The following is a 19,518-nucleotide window of genomic DNA, read 5'->3' as shown; positions in this document are numbered from 1 at the left end:
GGGACTTACAGAAAACTTACAAAAATAGTTCAGAGTTCTTTCTACCCTACCTCCAGCTTCCCCTAAGGTTAATGTCCAGCACAACCACGGGACAATGATCAATCACAGGACAGCATAAAAAGCCAGGGAATGAACCTCAGTACACTACTTCCAAACTTTTTCTATGTATACACAAATACAGTGTTTTTTACTGGAAAATAGAATCATCACACATGCTGATCTGCAGTCCCCATTTTTTACTTTATTCTGAGCATCTTTACTTGTCAATATATATACGTATAATTTTCTCATGCACAAAGAAAAGCATGCAATATTACATAGCTCCATTTTACTGTCATTGTCGAAGATAATTTAAATTTCTTAAGTTTAGAAATGACTTCTTCCTGGATAATGAGCATAGGGAGTAGCACTCTTTTTTTTTTTTTCCCCACAATGTGGGATAGAAAAATTAGCAATGGATTGAAAATGTTTTGTGTAAGATGAGCAACAGGCTGCTTGGAAACACAGGAATTTCACTGACCTTGGTGGGGGAAGCTGGGGATAGCCAGGCCCACCCACAGCAGGTCATTTGGGGCCTCTCTTGGCAGTGGGCTCCCTAGCTCAGTGGATCCCAGGCTGGCCCAGGACAGCTGTTTCTGTGTGTCCTAGAGGGGGTGGGGATAGAGAAAGATGATTCTGGCAGGTGGTGAAAGAAGCCCTTCCCTCCCAGCGTCTTTGGCCTTTGGTGTTGAACATAAGGTTCTGCCTTTAGTTTTTCTTAAATTAGTCCTGTGGGGACAGATCACAGGAAGGAAATGGGAGGCTTTTCACTTCTGTTGATATTTTGGTTTTTATTTGGTGCACATGTCCATTGGATGAGCAAAGCAAGCTAGTGTTTGGGCATTTTAAGAAACCAAATAAAGCTGCTTGATTTCACTTTTTTTTTTTTTTGGCAGATCACAAGATGGGAATATGCTTGTGTAAGAAGCATTCATTGGAGCCTTGCTCTGAGTGCAGCACTGGGGTGAACACCTAAGCAGGGTGAGGTGAAAGGCAGGGCAAGGAGGAGATCAAAGGGTGCAACAGACTCAATTCCTGCCCTCATAACCCTCAGGGTCTAGTCAGGAGAAAAAGAAAAATGCTTCTCGCTGAGAGTGCTAATCAGATACATAGCAGTACGGTAAAGTTCTAAATGGGCACACCATAACTTACAGAATTCAGAAATTGCAGAAATGTCATGTTGGTCTACTGGAGCACAAACAGCCAAATGAATGCTAATAAGAACCCTGGTGATCAGTATTAGGGAGAGGGAGCTTATTCAATGGGTTTACTTCAAGGTATGTAAGGAGCTGAGGTTGGAAAGGGTCTAGCTGACTGGCCTCCAGAAAGATCAGGCCAGAGTCTGGTTTGCCTTTTTGTTCTCACTGTGGGGTCAGGGGCACAGTACATAGTAGGTGCTCAGTAAATGCTCAAGTACACTTAGGTATGCAGGTTCTGGAGTTGGACTGACTGGATCCCATTCCAGATTCCTTGGCCTCCATATGCCTCAGCTTTCTTATCCATAAGATGGGTGTAACAGTGGGAACCCTACCTTGAAGTTTATCATAACACACCCAACTTCTCAGGACAACGTCTGTCATGGAACTCACTAGATTCAACCCTTGTCATTTGTTTTTTGATAATTAGGTTGGGGCCAGATTCAGGGAGACCTTAGAAGTCAGCCACTATTGGCAGTTTCTGTGTAAGCAAGTTTCCTCTACTCAGCAAATAGGTGTTAGGCTCCTAATTTTTTTTTTTTTCAGTAATGGGGAACATACCGCAGAGATACAAGGGACCAGGGGGCAGCTGGGACATCAGTTCCCTAGCACTCAACCCTAGGTCCCAGTTTTCCCAGGACAGATAATCTGCAGGCATCACAGAAAACTAGAGTTGCACATAATTTAGTCCCATCTGTGTTTCCTGGTAGTGATCTCTGTTTTACAAATGTGTTTATTCAGTCATCTACCAAGTATTTGTTGAGCACCAGCAATGTACTAGATGATCTCCTAGGCACTTGAAACTCAGCAGAGAGTGAGATAGGCCCCTCCTTGTATTGAGGGAGACAAAAAATAACCAGTACATCAGATACTGACAAAAAAACAAAAACAACAAAAAACTGAAGTTGGGGTGCCTGGGTGGCTCCGTCAGTTAAGCTTCCAACTCTTGACTTCAGCTCAGGTCATGATCTCAGGGTTGAGATCGAGCCCCCTATCAGGCTCTGCACTGGGTGTGGAGCCTGCTTAAAGTTCTCTCTTCCTTCCCTCCCCTCTCTCTCTCAAACAAAAAACAAAACAAAACAAAAAACTGTGAAATGATTAAAACAGAGCATGGGTCTGAAAGGGGGTGCTCTAAAGAGAAGTCAGGGTTGGCCCTTTGCAGCAACATTTGAGCTGAGACTCATGGAAGCCAGTACACACCTCTCACCACCTTCCTAGAGAGACAGTTGGCTGGGCCAGGTTATCTCATATAGTTTGGTGCCAGGCTACCTCAGGATTCAGTCTCAGTCATAACCAGTCCTTGGTAAAAAGCCTTTGAATCCCATGGCCACCTAAACTCTTGGACGAGGTGCCATCCCATCTCTCGCTCCAGACTAGAGTCAGAGCAGGGGGTTTCTTACCCTTGGAATTAGCTTGCTCATGTTGCAGCAGTGTTCCTGCCAGGTATGGTTGTCAGCCATGGTAGTGCATGCTCCCTGCATCTCCCATCCCTTCATCTTCCTTTCTCTCTAAATCAGGAGGAGAAGGAGTCCGTCCTATGAAGGCCCCAAAGAACCCAAGGCTAGGAGACTCTGACGCCCCCCCCCAAAATTCTGAGTGGGGCTCTTTGTGTCTCCATGAGGAGTCAGAAGGCAGATTAGAACCCATTCCCTCTGCAGAGCGGAGGACAGAAGAACCAGTACAGACAGTCTCCAGGTAGGTGGCTTGGAACATTCCAGCAAGCCTCCCCACTGACAGTGGACACAGCCCGGTAGACAGGATGCAAAGGGGAGGGGACCAACATGACTCATCCAATTCCACACCTCCCTCTGGGGGCTCAGGGGCCCTCCGGTTGCTTCTCAAAGCCTTCTTCCCCAGACTCTCCTCTCGAGCAAGAAAGGTTGATATTTTAACCACGAACAAGGAAAACCTTGAATTTGTCAAGGTCACTTAATAATAGAATGCATCTGTCCTGTCTGCTGGTAAAATCCATGTTTATTCCGCATTCCTTCTTGACCAAGAAAGGACTGATGGAATTGTAGGTCTGCGAAATAATAACGCATGAAAGGGGATAGCAGTTATGTGTCAGACAGTGGGCTAATGATAAACACTTTACACCTATCAGTTTGTTTAATCCTCATGGCACTGTGAGATAGGTTTTTATCCCCATTTCACAGGTGAGGACTCTGAGACTTTGAGAGATCAAATGACTTATTTGCCCAAGGCCACTGAGCTGGTGCAGCACAAGCTGGGGATCTGGCTGTGTCTGGCTCCCGTGCTCCTAACCACCATGGTTTCCCAGCTCCCTTATTTTTTTTTTTCTTCAGGAATATGTAATTTAAGCACAGTGGGGAAAAAAGGAAGATCTGGAGAATAGTTTGTTCGTGGGATTAAACCGCATGTAACTAGAGCAAAGTAGAAAGGGTTAGCAGGAGTTAGGACAAGGAGGGTTCCTGCTACCCGAAGTCCTCAGAGAAAGCCTCATGGATTGGTCTACCAGATTTTCTGAGTAAACAATTGCAGCACATGGTCTGACCAAGAAAACTGTTTTTGGAGGTGGAAGATGTGTGATCTCAGGTCACTGCAGTCTTAAGACAAAAGGCAGCATTGTTGTGTGTGTGATATGAAGAGGGGCCACATGTCACACCTAAGCCATTCTCCTAGGCGCCACAATATCACTGTGCTCCCCCCTCCTGGCGAGGCCAACAGGGCTCGTGGGGCCCCAGGCACTGCCCATCTTGCTGGGTTCCCACCCTCTTTTTTCTAGTTTTGTTTTTGTTTTTATTTTTTTTAAATTTTTATTTATTTATTTATTTGAGAGAGCGAGAATGAGAGAGAGAGCACATGAGAGGGAGGAGGGTCAGAGGGAGAAGCAGACTCCCCGCTGAGCAGGGAGCCCGATGCAGGACTCGATCCTGGGACTCCAGGATCATGACCTGAGCCGAAGGCAGTTGTTTAACCAACTGAGCCACCCAGGCGCCCTTTCTAGTTTTGTTTTTAAAATGTTTTATTAAGAAATACCACGTGCTGGGTGCCTGAATGACTCAGTCGGTTAAGCGCCTGGCTCTTGGTTTCGGCTCAGGTCGTGATCCCAGGGTCCTGGGATCGAGCCCCACATTGGGCTCTGCACTCAGCGCAAAGTCTGCTTGAAGATTCTCTCTCTCTCTCCCTCTGTCCCTTCCCCACATGTGTGCTCCCTCTCTCTCAGATAAATAAATACATCTTAAAAAAAAATACCATGTGCATAGAAGTATAACAGAAAAAAAACTATATAAAGCAAACAAACTTAACACATTTATGCTGAGAAATGAAATCCTAACTGGTACCCTACAGGCCACCCAAACAACCCATTCTGAATAAAAATTTTCAAACAGGGGTACCTGGGTGGCTCAGTCGTTAAGCATCTGCCTTCAGCTCGGGTCATAATCTCCTGGTCCTGGGACTAAGCCCCTCATCAGGCTCTCAGCTCAGCAGGGGGTTCTGCTTCTCCCTCTCTCTCTGTCTCTCTCCCTCTGCCTCTCCCCCTGCTTGTGCTCACGCTCGCTCGCTCTCAAATGAATAAATAAAAAAATCTTAAAAAAATTTTTCTGACAGACTCTTGCTATCAGTATCTAGATTTATTCTATCCCCATCAGCTCCCCAATACAATTTAAACCTATTACTATATCTTCATGCTTTTTCTTGTTCCCCTTCTAAAGTTGAAATCTTAGGTTTAGTTCCGGGTTTTGATCTTTTTTCTTAATATACACATCCACATTTATTTAGATAAAACCGTAAGTCTCACATGCTTTTTAAAAAGATCTAATTTTTTTAGAGCAGTTTTAGGTTTACAATAATTTTTTTAAGATTTTATTTATTTATTTGAGAGAGAGAGAGACCACGTGAATTGAGCAAGCAAGCACGAACAGGGGGAAGGGCAGAGGGAGAGGGAAAAGCAGACTCCCCACTGAGCAGGGAGCACAATGCGGGCCTTGATCTCAGGACCCCAGGATCATGACCTGAGCCAAAGGCAGACAGTTAACAGACTAAGCTACCCAGGTGCCTGGTTTACGATAATATTGGAGAGAAAGTATGGAGATTTCTCATAGCCACCCTCCCCGCCCCCACCACCGCACGCACACACCCCCAGCACCATCCCACCAGAGCGGTACATTTGTTACCAAGGATGAACTTGCACTGACATATGATAATCACCCACAATCCACAATTTACTTCAGAGTTCACTCTGTGTTGTACGTTTGGTAGGTTTGGGCAAATGCAGGATGACATGTATCCACCATTATAATGTCATACAGAGTATTTTTGCTGCCTCAAATCCTGTGTTCCATCTGTTCATCCCTCCCCTCCCCAACGCTGGCACCACTGATCTTTTTATTATCTTCATAGTTTTGCCTTTTCCAGAATGTCAAAGAGTGGCAATCATACAGTACCTACTTAGCCTTTTCAGACTGGCTTCTTTCATTTAGGAATATACATTTAAGTTTCCTCTCAGTTTTCTCATGGCTTGATAGCTCATTTCTTTTAGCGCTGAATAATACTCCATTGTCTGGATGCACACAGTTTATCCATTTACCCACTGAAGGCTGCCTCAGTTGCTTCTGCATTTTGGCAATTATGAATACACCTGCTTTTTTTGTTTTTGGTTTTTTAACCTACAACTTCATTTCTCTAGAATTTACAGAGTTGGGGGTTGGAGTGTCATTCCAAATGAGAATTCCTGTTCTTATCTTAGGAGCCAATTCCCGGGATTATAAGAGTGAACTGCTGCTAGAGCAGGCAGCTTGGATTCTAGATGTGGGCCTCTGCACCCTTCTTGGCAGCCAAGTGTCACCCTAGGTGCCTCTCCCCTTTTCCATCCCACCCTCTCTAAACAGGTGCTTCAGGGCCTCCCTTACAGGGGACTGAGCACTACTTTGCCTTTGGATTCATCTGTTTGCCTCACCACACACACTGACAGCATCCTAGGACTTCAGAACCTTCTCTGTTTTGTCTTTCTCCACCCAGCTCCCATGATGAGGAAGCAGGAGCTCCCTTGAGGCTCCTCGGGCAACTGGAAGAGAAGCCAGTTCCCGCTCTTCTTTCCCAGGTGAGCCTGTTTTAGGGCCTCATGTATGACCAATGACACTGCTTCCCTTAAGCTGGAGTTCTTGTCTCCGTTCCTCACCAGCAGGCTGACAGGCTGGTGAGACTGCGCTGGGGACGGAGGGCAAGGGCTGCATTTGAGGCTGCAAGAAAGGAACTGGTTTGGCGTTTGTTTCCTGAAACCTCATCCCTCCCCTTATCTTTATTGCTGTTTTGTTCTTGTTGTGTCTGGTTTACAGAATTCAGCCAGGAGGTTTGTCCCCCCGTTTGCAAAACCCAGGAAGACAGTGACAAGACAAGCAGAGCTGAGGGAAGAGGACCTTGGGGGTGGAGCCCCTAAAATCAGTCAGGTGAGCCCAGTAGACACAGCTTCTTCTTGGCCCAGCCTTGGCAGCTGAGTTCAACCTTGGTTTTCTTTGACACTGGCTAGACCTGTACTTGTCTGCATGCGCCTTTTCAGTACACCATGCTACAGATGTCTGTGGAGTGTGTGCCAGGCCTGTGCGAAGCGCTAAGGACAGCTGTGCGTGCAGCAAAGCAGTCAAGGCCACAGCCCTCTTCCCCAGGTTGCATGAGAATAGTAAAAACGCAGAAAGACAGCCCATATTCTATCCGTGAACCCTTTTACTTCTTGGAAGCTTTTGTGTGGTTTGGGGCGGGTGGGGGGATGGGTCTTATAATATACTCTCTCATCCTTTCCACTGTGAGCCCCAGGTGTGATGATGTCTCTGGCAACAGAGGCCCCTACAAAAGTGAGTGGTGGGCATTTCCAGCAGCCATGTTTGTCATCATCCCAAACTGGGAACACCCCAGATATCCTTCAGTGGGTGAATGGCTGAACACACCATGGAACACAACCCAGCAATAAAAGAGAGACAAGGGGCACCTGGGTGGCTCAGTCGTTAAGCGTCTGCCTTCGGCTCAGGTCATGATCCCAGGGTCCTGGGATCGAGCCCCGCATCGGGCTCCCTGCTTAGCGGGAAGCCTGCTTCTCCCTCTCCCCCTCCCCCTGCTTGTGTTCCTTCTCTCGCTGTGTCTCTCTCTCTCAAAAAAAAATGAAAATAAAAGACAAAGTAGTGAAACACACAACAATCTGGATGGACTTCCGGGGTGTTATGTGGAGTGGGAAAAGCCAGTCCCAAAAGGTGATACACTGTAGAGTTCCGTTTGCATGACATTACTGAAATGAGAAAATTACAGAGATGGTGGGTAGGTCAGTGGTTGCATGGTGTTGGAGCAGGGTGGGCAGGGTGGGAGGGAGGCGAGTGTGGCTACGCATGGCAGCACAAGGGATCTCGTGTTGGAGATTTTCCATATCTTATCTGTGTGGTGGATGCACAGCCTCCACCATGAGAGGACTGTATAGAACTTCATCCACACACGCAAACAAGTATAGGTCAAGCTGGAAAGTCAAATAAGGTCGGTGGACTTTATCAGTGTCAGTATCTGGGTTGAGATATTGTGTTCAAGTTATGCAAGATGTTACCACTGAGGGAGACTGGGTAAAGGGCATGAGGAGTCTTTCCCCATCATTTCCATATCCATAACTGGATATAAAACTACAATGATCTTACAAAAAGTTTAATTTAAAAACAAGGGGCATTGGGGCACCTGACCGGCTCAGTCGATGGAGGATGTGACTCTTGATCTCGGGGTTGTGAGTTCATGCTCCATGTTGGGTGTAGAGCTTACTTAAAATTAAACTAAGTAATAAGAGAGGTTTTAGCTTCACTGTTGACTGAAAATGTGCGGGAAACGCTGTGTGTAACTCAGTGGCTGGTTGCCACTGGCTTCATTGAAGTCAAATTGACAGGCTCTGGCCTTCAGTGGTCTGATATTGGCAGTGCAGACCCTCCTAGGAAGGTTGGTCTGATTGGTGTAGAGAGGTAACTGTGGCAGAGGTATCTCCCTCAGCGCTGATCACTGTATGAAAGAAGCGTGGGAAGGGGGACAGTTGCAGTCTATAGAGTGCCCTTGGTTACAAACCTCAGTCCCTACCTATCAAATGTAATTATTTGCAGTCCAGTAGGAAGGGAGAGTTGATGGCATGGATGTGAGGGGAAGGGAGGTGATGGGTTGACTCCAGGGTTTGGGGCCTGAATAGCTTGAAAGATGGAGTTGCTGTAGTCGAGAAAGGGAGCCTCTGAGGGCACACTCAGGAGCTGGTGTTGGTCGTGTATCTTTGGAGGTGACCAGGAGATACCAGATGGAAATGTCAGCTACCAGCATCCAGAGTTGGGGGAGATCCAGGGGCTGCAGTGTTTCTTTAGGTTTAGGCCTGAGTGCCTGGTTTGAGCTGCCATCCTCCTAAAGGACAGTTAGCTATCTATGTCCCAGCCAGAACCCTCCTTTCCCACCCTGCTCTGGTCATCTCTGTCTCTGTTACAGACAATTCAGTTCTCCCTCTTGGTCTTTTAGGTTTTTATCTTGAAATAATTATAGACTCCTAGAAAGTTACAAAAACAGCACGGACCCAAGTGTCCCTCAATAGATGAATAGACAAAACGTGGCATATCCATCCAATGAAATATTATTCAGCCTTAAAAAGCAAAGACATTCTTTTTTTTTTTTTTTAAGAATTTATTTATTTGGCAGAGAGACACAGCAAGAGAGGGAACACAAGCAGGGGGAGTGGGAGAGGGAGAAGCAGGCTTCCCGCCGAGCAGGGAGCCCGATGTGGGGCTCGATCCCAGGACCCTGGGACCATGACCCGAGCCGAAGGCGGACGCTTTACGACTGAGCCACCCAGGCGCCCTAAAAGCAAAGACATTCTGACACCTGCTACAACATAAATGAGCCTGGAGGACATTATGCTCAGTGAAGTAAGCTAGCCACCGAAGGACAAATACCATAGGATTCCACTTATAGGAGGTCCCTGGAGGAGTCAAATCTGTAGAGGCAGGGGCGCCTGGGTGGCTCAGTCAGTTAAGCGTCCAACTCTTGATTTCAGCTCAGGTCCTGATCTCAGGGTCCTGGGATCGAGCCCCACATTGGGCTCCGTGCTGGAGCCTGCTTAAGATTTTCTCCCTCTGCTCCCCCACCCCCCGTGGCACATGCACACACCTTCTCTTTCTCTCTCTCTCTAAAAAAAAAAAAAAAAATATATATATATATATATATATATATAGTACAGGGAGAAGGTAGTTGGTGGACACCAGGTGTTGGGAGAGAGGGATAGGGGCAGAGTTGTGGTTTGGGAAGATGAAAAGAGTTCATGTTTGCACAACAGTGTAAACGTACTTTATGCCACTGAACGGTACACTTCAACATGGTTAAGATGCTGAGTTTTATGTAATGTGTATTTTACCACAAAAACAAAACACTTGAGAGAGGTCCGTGTGTGCTCTCCTCCGGTTTCCTCCAGTGGTAACCTCTTCTATAACTAGCATCCATTGCTGGCATCAGGCAGTTGACATGGGCAGAATCCACAGGCCTCCTTGATTTTTGTATCCTTGATCTGTCCAAGAGCCTCCGTGTGCCTGATGCTGGTGGAAAGGAGCTGATGGAAGGAGGACTCCGGTGTTTCCAGTTCCCCTCCAGCTCTGGCACTGAACCCTATTTGGGTGCATCATGTGCAGCATCTGAGACTTTGTACAGGGGCAGCTACAACTAGAGAAATCTTGGGGCACCTGAGTGGCTCAGTTGGTCAGGTGTTTGACTTTTGAGCTCAGGGTCGTAAGTTTGAGCCCTATGTTGGGGATGGGGCCTACTTAAAAAAAAAAATCTTTATTTTTTAACTTTTTTTTTAAAGATTTTATTTATTCATTTGACAGAGAGAGCGAGACAGCCAGAGAGGGAACACAAGCAGGGAGAGTGGGAGAGGGAGAAGCAGACTCCCCGCTGAGCAGGGAGCCCGATGTGGGGCTCTATCCCAGGACCCTGAGATCATGACCCAAGCCGAAGGCAGACGCTTAACAACTGAGCCACCCAGGTGCCCCAAAAAATCTTTAGAATGGTTGATTATTGAAGGCTCAAGGCTGAGTGTTTTTCTTTCCACAGGAAACACCACCAGAGCCCAGTGCCCAGCAGGCCAGAAGCCAGCTGTGGGAGGAGTCCCTAGGGCTTGCTCCCTGGGAGGCCAGGGAGCTGGGTGCCCAGACCCAGGTAGACAGCACCCACCCTGAATACGGAGACCAAAACCCCATGACACATGTGCCTGGCAATGGGAATCCTCAGCCCTCAGCCTCCATTGATGCCTCTCCAGAATGGGGGACAGTGCCCTTGGCCTCCGAGACGGCCAGCCAGGACCACCTTTCGGAGCAAGGAACCAACACACCAGATGGTGAAAGCAGGGAAGGGTGTTGGGTTCTAGGCTATCATGGCCAGAAAGGGCTCCTGCTGAGCAGTGATGCTGAAGAGGAGTCAGACCAAGGAGCACTTCAGGAAACAGGTGCCAAAGGGGGAGCAGGGGCTGACCTGCCTGAGAGGCATCAGGAGGAAGGAGACGGCGTCCTAGGTCCCATCACTCAGGATCCAGAGCCCAGATCTGCAGCCCAGGGCCTCTCTGACCCCATGCAGATACCCAGCAAGACTAGCAGGGAAGCAGAACAGAGTTGTAGCAGCCCAAGACACTCCTCCCTTGAGACCATTGTCATCACAGATGTGAGCACAGACCCCACCGAGCCAGAACAGAGGGCTCCAGAGGTGGTCAGGCCAGATGAACAGGACAGCACCAGAGCATCTACCTGTCCCAGGGGGAAGGCCCCTGATGGAGGCTGCAGTGGAAGCCTACTCAGCTATGTACCTCTCGCTGGGGAGACAGGACATAGAGGGGAGGCAGGGTGGGAAGACAAGCGCCCTGGAAACACCCCGGGGGGCCCTGCAGCCTCCCTGGCTCTGGATCACGGGGTAAGAGAGCCCATAATAGGTGCTGGAGATTCCAGTCTTCTAGCCTCGGAAATGGGTCCAGGTGTTGATCAGACAGAGGGGCTCGGAGGTGTGTGTGCACTGCCTTTGCTGTTGCAGCCCACAAGTAAAAAAGCCACTGAGTTAGGTCGCCAGAGCCCTGAACAAGACCTTGAGGGGTTCAGTCTGTCTCTTGGAGCCCTTGCTCCACCAGTGTGCAGAGAAGCTGTGGGTGGCTCTTCCCAGGAGACCAGGACCTGCCAGGACAGCATAGATGCCCCCGCGGACCCCACAGGCTGGTCTGAGCCCCCTCCTGGCTCTGCAGACCAGGCTGTGCTGGGGGAGTCCCCGGCCATGGAACCTGACTTCCTGCCAGACAGCCAGATACGGGATGCCCTGGAAGCCCCTGACTTTGAAGCCTCACCTGCGCAGGTAAGAGCTTCCCCACATTATGGCAGACCATCTCAGGATAGGTGTCAAGTGGCATGAACGTCTCCCAAGCCACCCGGTAGGGGGTGTGTGGAATTTGGGGTGCTGCATGGCCATCTGTTTATATAGCACACGGGTGTAGAGGAATGAGTTGCAGCTTTGGTGGGTATGGAGTCAGTGATTTTCCAGAAAGGACAGACTTGCCTTTCTGTAAGTGGTCGGTCTGTCTGGGAGCTGAAGAGCCCCAGGCAGTGACACACATGTATTCTGTCAGCCTAGGCAGAGTTGATGGAGGTCCTCCCTTCCTTGACTGGAGGCCCCGGTTCTACCCACCCTCTCCACACTTCAGGGCCTGGCTCTAGCTGCAGGTTTCTGAGGGATATAAAGAGGATGCCTGAGACCTTGACGGGTCACTTTGAAAAAGCCAGCCATGTCAAAGCTGGGTTTGGCGGGGAGAGGACTTCAGTCCCCAACTGGAGAGAGCCTTTGCCCATCTTAAGGGTCATTTCAGGGTCCTGATACGATTTTTTTTTTCAAACATAGACACAGAATTTTGCTTTCCTGCTGGAATTTGTAGGGACTTTGCTTTCTTCAGGGATCTGCCTGCCCAACAGGCAGTGGGAGAGCTACCCAACATCACCTTCCCCAGCTGCCGAGCCTCTGCAGGCCATTGGCATTCACCTGTGTGGGGGCAGGTGGCAGACTTGCTTTGGCCCCGCCCCCGGGGAAGCACCACATCTGTGACCACTGGCACGCCTGAGTCTGGGTTAAGTGCTTTGCAGTCACACTCTGAGAGGTAGGTGGTTCTCTTTCCACATTCTGGGTGTGGTTAAGAGGCCGAAGGAGTTCAGGCACCTGCCCTAAGTGACACAGCTGGGAGGGAAACAGGCTGGGTCTGCTCCCAGGTTGGCCTGATTCCACACCTGTGCCTCAGATGCCCTGACCTGGAGCACAGAGCCCAGCTTGCTTCACAAACATTGGGCTCTGTTTCTTCGGCTGTCCTGTTGAGATCTTTAAAACATTAATTTGGTTACATGCTTATCAAGAGCCTGCTCTGCCAGGAGTCGACAGATTAGGCGTGGTCCCTGCCCCTGTGAGGTTTGTGGTAGTACTGTTCCCACCTCTCTCCCAGAGTGAACATTTTGTACCCTATCATTTCAGCACTTAAAGAGTCTTTTCATACGACCTGGCCCTGAAACACAAGCATAGTGTTTCATTTGGTACCCAGCTGAAGAAAGCCAGTTGCTGCAGCCACAGAGGGGAATGTGGCTGGGTTGGGCAAATGTGGGTCTCCAAGGCGTTGCCTTCCCAAGGGAGGGCCGAGGGTCATTTCTGGCCCTTCACAGTGTTTATCTGCAAGGTGACTTCAGACCGGGCCCTCCCTGCCACATGTGGGCCCCCGGCTCCTTGTGCCACCCATTTCTCGATCACCAGGTGAGCAAGATGATGGAAAGTAAATCACAGTGCAGCCCAGTCCTAGAGTTTGAACACAGTCACCTGGGGTAGGTAGGCGTGCAGGTGCCGGCACAGCTGAAATCTTTTAACTAGAGCCTCAGCCCTTGGAAAGAAGAGGAGTCTAAGTTACTCCCAGTCTCTGCCTCTTGGGCAGTGGCTAAAGGAGAAGCAGTTGGGATGTTTAGTGGCATCCAGCAGGCAAAGGAGCAAGCCCCTCCTGATAGGCCGCCAGTGACTTTGGGCTTTGGAAACAACAAAGAATCCGCAGTGCAGGGAACTGGCAGACAGCTGGGGTGGTCAGACCTGACAGGTCCTCCAGGGGCGGAGGTGCTGCCCTGACAAGGTTGCTGACGTCTGGACACATTTTGTTTTGATACCGGGCGTTCCCGAACATGTCAGGGCGACCTTGGCACGAGCAGGTTCCCACAGAAAGGTACTGGATGGAGCCTGGCAGGAGGACCTGCTGGACAGGGACACTTGGGAACAGAGGGCAGGTGGATGGAGAGTGGCAGCAGCGGCCTCCCGCCAACAGGCCCCCCTCCCCCCCAGTGGGACAGCTTATGTGAGCACTGCTTCAGAGGAGGCACCTGGGGGCCTCACAGGTTACACAGCAGGGACAGACCAGTTTCAAACCCAGGTCCCCTCCCAGGAAAGCATGGTATTTTCTTCTTCTTGTAGCTCCCTTAGGACCTGACGCTCACCACAGGGCTGGTGGAGCCTCTGTACGCTGCATAAGGAGTGTCATTTAAAAGCTGATTCCAGGGTGCCTGGGTGGCTCAGATGGTTAAGCGTCTGCCTTCGGCTCAGGTCGTGATCCCAGGGTCCTGGGATCGAGTCCCACATCGGGCTCCCTGCTCCTTGGGAGCCTGCTTCTCCCTCTGCCTCTCTCTCTCTCTCTCTGTCTGTCTCTCATGAATAAGTAAATAAAATCTTAAAAAAATAAAAATAAAAATAAAAAATAAAAGCTGATTCCAGGGCCTGGGTGGCTCAGTCAGTTAAGCATCTGCCTTTGGTTCAGGTGGTCCTGGACGGAGCCCTGTGTTGGGCTCCATACTCAGCGGGGAGTCTGCTTCTTCCTCTCCCTCTGCTGCTCCCCGTGCTTGTGCTCTCTCGCTTGCTCTCTCTCAAATAAAATCTTTTTTTAATTGTTTTAATTTTTTTTAAAGATTTTTATTTGAGAGAGACAGCTTGAGCAGGGTGGAAGGGCAGAGGGAGAGGGAGAAGCAGACTCCCTGCTGAGCAGGGAGCCCGATGCACGGCTCGATCCCAGGATCTTGGGATCATGACCTGAGCCGAAGGCAGATGCTTAACTGACTGAGCCGCCCAGGCGCCCCAGTAAATAAAATCTTTAAAAAATAAAATTGGGGGCGCCTGGGTGGCTAAGTCGTTAAGCGTCTGCCTTCAGCTCAGGTCATGGTCCCAGGGTCCTGGGATCGAGCCCCGCGTCGGGCTCCCTGCTCAGTAGGAAGCCTGCTTCCCTTTCTCCCACTCCCCCGCTTTGTGTTCCTGCTCTTGCTAACTCTCTCTCTGTGTCAAATAAATAAATAAAATATTTAAAAAATAAATAAATAAAATAAAATAAAAATAAAACTGATTCCAAGTCCCTCTTGGGTCCTACAGTGATGGCTTCCAGCACATTCAGTACAAGGACTGCCTTTGTGTCAAACATTTACACAACCCTGGTGGGAGCAGTGGTTGAAGTGTTAGGAGGGGGAATATTCCTCATGGCCAAGAATGGCCCGGTGAGTTGGGTGAATTGTATTTTAAATCAGAGTCACTTACATGAAACGGTAGGCCAGATGCCTGGGAGGTGCTGTATTGTCCACAGCAGGCTTCTGATTTGGCACTGCTGGCATTTGGGTCCCGATAGTTCTCTGGGGCGGGGCTGTCCTGTGCAGTTTTGGGTGCTGAGCAGCACCCCTGGCCCCTACCCACTGGATGCCGGTAGCACTCCTCCCACCAAAGTGTGCTGACCAATGTGAAGTGCCTAGGGGTGATCATCCCCCAGTGAGAACCATTGCGCTACAAGCAGTTCTTTGCATCTGTTCTTGGGATTCAGGGACAATTTGCAGGTGTAAGCTATAGCTCAAGCCCTTCATCCCATCCCCCGCCCCTGTCAGGGGAGAGGGGCCTGCTTTTGAAAGGACGTCTTTGGAACAGATCCCTTCTTACTCTAGGACTTTGGTCTCCTCAGAAAGGCCGTGGATTGGCCACTCTACCCCATCCTCTTTGCCTCTTTTTGGAGGGACATATGTCCCATCCATGATTGAGCTTGACATTTTCCATGAACATTAAACCACCGTTGACATTTTTTTTTAAAGATTTTATTTATTAATTTGACAGAGACACAGCGAGAGCAGGAACACAGGCAGGGGGAGTGGGAGAGGGAGAAGCAGGCTTCCCGCCGAGCAGGGAGCCCGATGCGGGGCTCTATCCCAGGACCCCGGGATCATGACCTGAGCTGAAGGCAGACGCTCAACGACTGAGCCACCCAGGCGCCCCCACCGTTGACATTTAGAAACTTAAGCTTCTCTGGGTTATCTGGCTCTCTCCCCTATTATAAATTTTCCCCTGACTATATATTTGTAAAATCTTTCCCTGACACGAAACAGGTAGCTTACCTGGCCAACCTCTTCCCTTCAACACCAGGTGCCCACCTCGCTCCAGTCAGCATCACTGAGGGCCTTCTCTGTACCTTTCTAGATGCTGCAGGAGGAGCAGGAGACAGTGCCACACCTCAGCTGTCAGGGACAGAGCCATCGGCCAGCACAGATCAGCCCTTCAGAGAGCACAGGCTCAGCAGGGGGCACCAGGGACAACAGGCTCACATTGCCCTGTCTGCTCCTTCTGAATGGGGAGGGTGACTGCAGCCCGGGTTGGTGGCCCCCAGGTTTAGCTGTCAGGGCGTCCTGTCTCTTCACTGCACCACTTTTCTCCTGCGGGAATCTCTACCTCTGTGTTCCTGACATAGCCCAGGAGAATTGAGAGGTGCCCTGCATGAACCTCTTCCTTCCCGGTGCAGGGCTCAGCCAGCAAGGCCATTCACAGGTGTGTTCTCTCTTCATAGTTGTTTCCTGTGGGGACCAGGCTGGGCTCTTGGCCTGGCACAAGCCCACATGCTGATGGAGGCCTTCTCACAGAACTCCAGCTGAGGTAGGCAAGGGGGAGGCTAACCCCGGACTCTTGCCCCTGCAGCAGTCGTCCCTAAGTCCCCGCGAGGGGAGAGTGTCGCTGCTTTCCTGGCACTGGCACCCCCCCCCCCCCGTACTCTCCCTCACCTCAGCCCTGCCTCTCCCTCCATGGGCCTCAGGAAGGGAGTTGAGCCCCGTCTTTCACACTGTGCGTGCCGCTGCTCCCCACAAATGGAGAACTGGTGATCCTTGATCTACAGCTAAACCAGAGTATCTCCCCAGGGCCCCTGGGATAGTACCCCCCAGTTCCATAGGTTTTAATGTACTACATGTGTTTTTCTAGAGAGAGGATCTAGAGCTTACCCTGACTATCTGTGGAGGGGAAGGGGACCCAGACGGGGATAAAAACCAGTGGCCTTGGGCCCGCCCCCACTCTGGCATCCAGAGGGCCCTCCAGAGTTCCTGACTTGTTCCTGACTTGCCCCATCTCCGCACTTGGCTCAGTGCCCTGAGGCAGGCTGCTTTCTCTCCCTCCTGCAGGCCATGGAGAGAGAGAGAGGGAGAGAGTGAGTGTGTGTGTGTGTGTGTGTGTGTGTGGGGGGGGGTCCTCTCTCTCCACCCCAGAGCTTCTCACAGTCCATCACCTCCCTTTGTGTCCTTCCTCCCAGCCCTGCCAGCCGTTAGCGCTGGGTGACAGTCCTCTCCTGTTACCTTGTACTTGAACTGGTCTCTCTGCACAGGCTGCGGCTTATCGATTATTCATGGCCAAGTTTCTGTTTCTGTCTGGCAAGTGGTGTGGAGGAGGGGTGAGGGACACAGCCCTTGGCAGAGTGTATCTCCTTTCTCTTTCTCCTGCTCCTCCTCAGTGTCGAGGGTGGCCACGTTCCCATCTCCTGCTCATGCACACATTTGTACCACTTGTTGCCACACACATGCGCATGCACATGTGGGGATCAGGGGCAGTTTAGCTAGAGTGACCCTACTATTGTTTAAGCAAAGAGAAGGGAGATTCATGTCTGAATCTCCAGTGGCCTCTGATGTGACCCACACGGACATCTGGAAGCCCCCCCAGGCAGGTCATGGGTCTGGTTCAGTGGCCTATGGCTGAGTGAGACACGCAGAGGCTAAGGCCAGGCCGGCATGCCATCTCAGGGTGACTGAAGCGGGTGGAGTAGAACTGGAGTCCTTGTAGTGACAGCCCAGGAGACACTGCCACGCTGGGGTGGAGGAGGATTTAGGAACAGCTGTTGGCCTGAGTCCAGGAGGGCAGCCCTCTGCCCACATCCACAGGCCGCATGCATTAGATACAGTGGGTGCTGTGGTGCATCTACCCCTTCCATAGATACTAAGGTGATCCAGTGCCAGCTTTTCCAGGAACTGCTCTGGGCACGGGGGAGACAGTGTGGGACAAAACACACAGCTTCCATCTGGTGGGGGTGGGAGGGTGAGAGACAAGCAAATTAGTCAGATGGTGGAGTGTTGAGAAAAAGTGAGGAAGGGGTTAAAGTTTTAACGTGGTGATCAGGGAAGCCTCCCTCCCCCCACCAGGAGGAGACTTTGGGGAAAGAACATTCCAGGGCCCTCAGAAGTGCTCAGGGATCAGCCAGGAATTCAGTGCGGCTTGGAGCAGGGGGGGAAGGGGCGGGGGGGGGGGGGGGGGGGCCTGGAGGTGCTGGCAGATGGTGCAGGGGCTTTGGGGAGGGGTGCTGGGCTGGGTTTCTGTTTTCACAGCCCACCCCACCCCAGTGCTGAATGGGGGACAGGCTGTAGGGGCCGGAACAGGGGGTCAGGGAGGCTGTGGCAACTGTCCAGACAAGGACTGAGGTGGTGGGGAGAAGAGGCTGGACTCTGGATGTGCTCTTGATGGTAGAGCCAGCTGGGTTGGCCATCAGCGCTCTGTCTCTGGTGGCTTCATATCTGGAAAAGGTATTAATATCTAGAGAAGACAGCTCCAGGCCCACCAAAAGCCCCCAGAACAGAGTTTGGCAGAGCTGTCCAGTGAGGTCAGACCTCCTGTCTTCCCTCCTTTCCCGCCAGGACCTGTGTAGGGATCAAGGCCTGTGAAGCCGCCAGGATGGAGGATGCAACAGACACCGTGCGCGGTCTTGTTGTTGAGCTCTCCAACCTGAAGTAAGCACTGGGCTGGGATCCATGGATGAACAGGGCCGAAGAGGTGGCAGAGGGGATGGGGCCTTGGGGGATGGCGGGGAGGGCCCAGTGCCTGCATCTGCCTCTGTGTGTCCAAGACCTGTGAGTGTTCACGTGTGTGAGCTTATGTGGGAGTGTGAGCAGGCACTTGTGCCCGAATGGGAGGTGTGGTCCCCACTTGGGCATCTGGTGGAGCACACACAGCTCCTGTTGCAACTTCCATGCAGCCGGCTGATCATGAGCGCCCACCGGGACCTGGAGGCCTTCAAGCGCCTCAGCTACCGGAAGGCGAGGCTGGCAGGGAAAGCCCCAGCACCCTACACATCAAAGAGGGCTGGGAATCTCCCTCCAGGGCGGGGATCCTGGAGGGATTTGTAGATTACTTCCAGACCACCTCAGGAGCACCCTGTGTGCACGCATGTGCACAAACTCACAGCGCCTGTGTGTGTTTGCTCTGCGCTGGCCCCCAGAGGTGCTGCCGCCAAACAGCTGGGAACAATCCCTCAGCAGACCCTGGAAAGCCTGCAGGGCCCTGTATGCCCCCTGGTTTATCCTGTAAGATGCTCAAGCAGGTCCTAGTGGGCCCCAGAAGCCTCCCCTCAGACGACCCGGAAGTCGGCTTCCCAAGGGAAACAAAAGAGGCCAGGCCCATGTCAGCAGCCTCCCTTGGGAGTCGGTAAGGGACGGAACTTGCTCCACCCCCGCCCCGGAGTTACAGCAGAGGCCACAGGCAGTCAGCAGGAGGCTGGCTGTGCCCCCAACCCTCCGGAAGCCAGCTGCTTCTGAACAGAGCCCAGAGCCACCCAGATGTTTATCTGGATTTGCAAATTTCATTCTTTAGCTCAGGTTATGGGAGGTTCAGAATTTCTTTCTTTCCTGGAGGTACTTTTGTTTTTCTCCGGATTTCCATTTTATTTTTTCTGGTTACACCATTAATAAATGATTCCCTAGTGTGGATCTGTGACCTGCTATTTGGGGTTTGAGGTATTTTCAGTTCCTTAATGTTCCGCCCACCAACACCTCTTTCTTCTTTTACTTCTCTCCTCCCCAGGAGGGCAGGTTGGGCTACCACGGGGCCCTGTGAATCAAGGGGTCCCCCCACAAGTTACTGAATGTGTCCGAGTCTCCAGGAATGGGTGGCTGTGTGTGTGCGTGTGTGTGTACACATTCTAGCACAGACACCCCCGTATCTGTGGAGCAGCAAGCCCACTGAG

The 19,518-nt window shown here is 51.0% G+C and overlaps 1 protein-coding gene across 4 annotated transcripts in view; it reads left to right on the top strand.

The window, feature by feature from the left end:
* Positions 1 to 19,518, top strand: part of BRME1 (break repair meiotic recombinase recruitment factor 1) — a 35,621-nt gene that overhangs the window by 1,760 nt on the left and 14,343 nt on the right. Inside the window, exons 4-11 of one of the 4 annotated variants that reach the window (XM_073887712.1) lie at positions 2,753 to 2,930; positions 6,219 to 6,300; positions 6,536 to 6,646; positions 10,296 to 10,686; positions 11,467 to 11,573; positions 16,093 to 16,178; positions 18,194 to 18,286; positions 18,532 to 19,261. In XM_073887712.1, coding sequence (XP_073743813.1) covers positions 2,753 to 2,930; positions 6,219 to 6,300; positions 6,536 to 6,646; positions 10,296 to 10,686; positions 11,467 to 11,573; positions 16,093 to 16,178; positions 18,194 to 18,286; positions 18,532 to 18,682 — 1,199 coding nt within the window. In that variant the 3' untranslated portion in view covers positions 18,683 to 19,261. Of the gene's footprint in view, positions 1 to 2,703; positions 2,931 to 6,218; positions 6,301 to 6,535; positions 6,647 to 10,295; positions 11,574 to 16,092; positions 16,179 to 18,193; positions 18,287 to 18,531; positions 19,262 to 19,518 lie in introns of those variants that run through there. The other 3 variants (XM_073887710.1, XM_025863356.2, XM_073887711.1) reach the window with 3 other exon arrangements.

This window comes from Callorhinus ursinus, unplaced genomic scaffold (assembly GCF_003265705.2).
Source record: "Callorhinus ursinus isolate GAN/ISIS: 27379988/994484 unplaced genomic scaffold, GSC_fseal_2.0 scaffold82, whole genome shotgun sequence".
Taxonomy (NCBI): Eukaryota; Metazoa; Chordata; class Mammalia; order Carnivora; family Otariidae; genus Callorhinus; species Callorhinus ursinus.
Note: the sequence above shows the minus strand (reverse complement) of the source record. Positions and strands in the feature narration are given on the sequence as shown.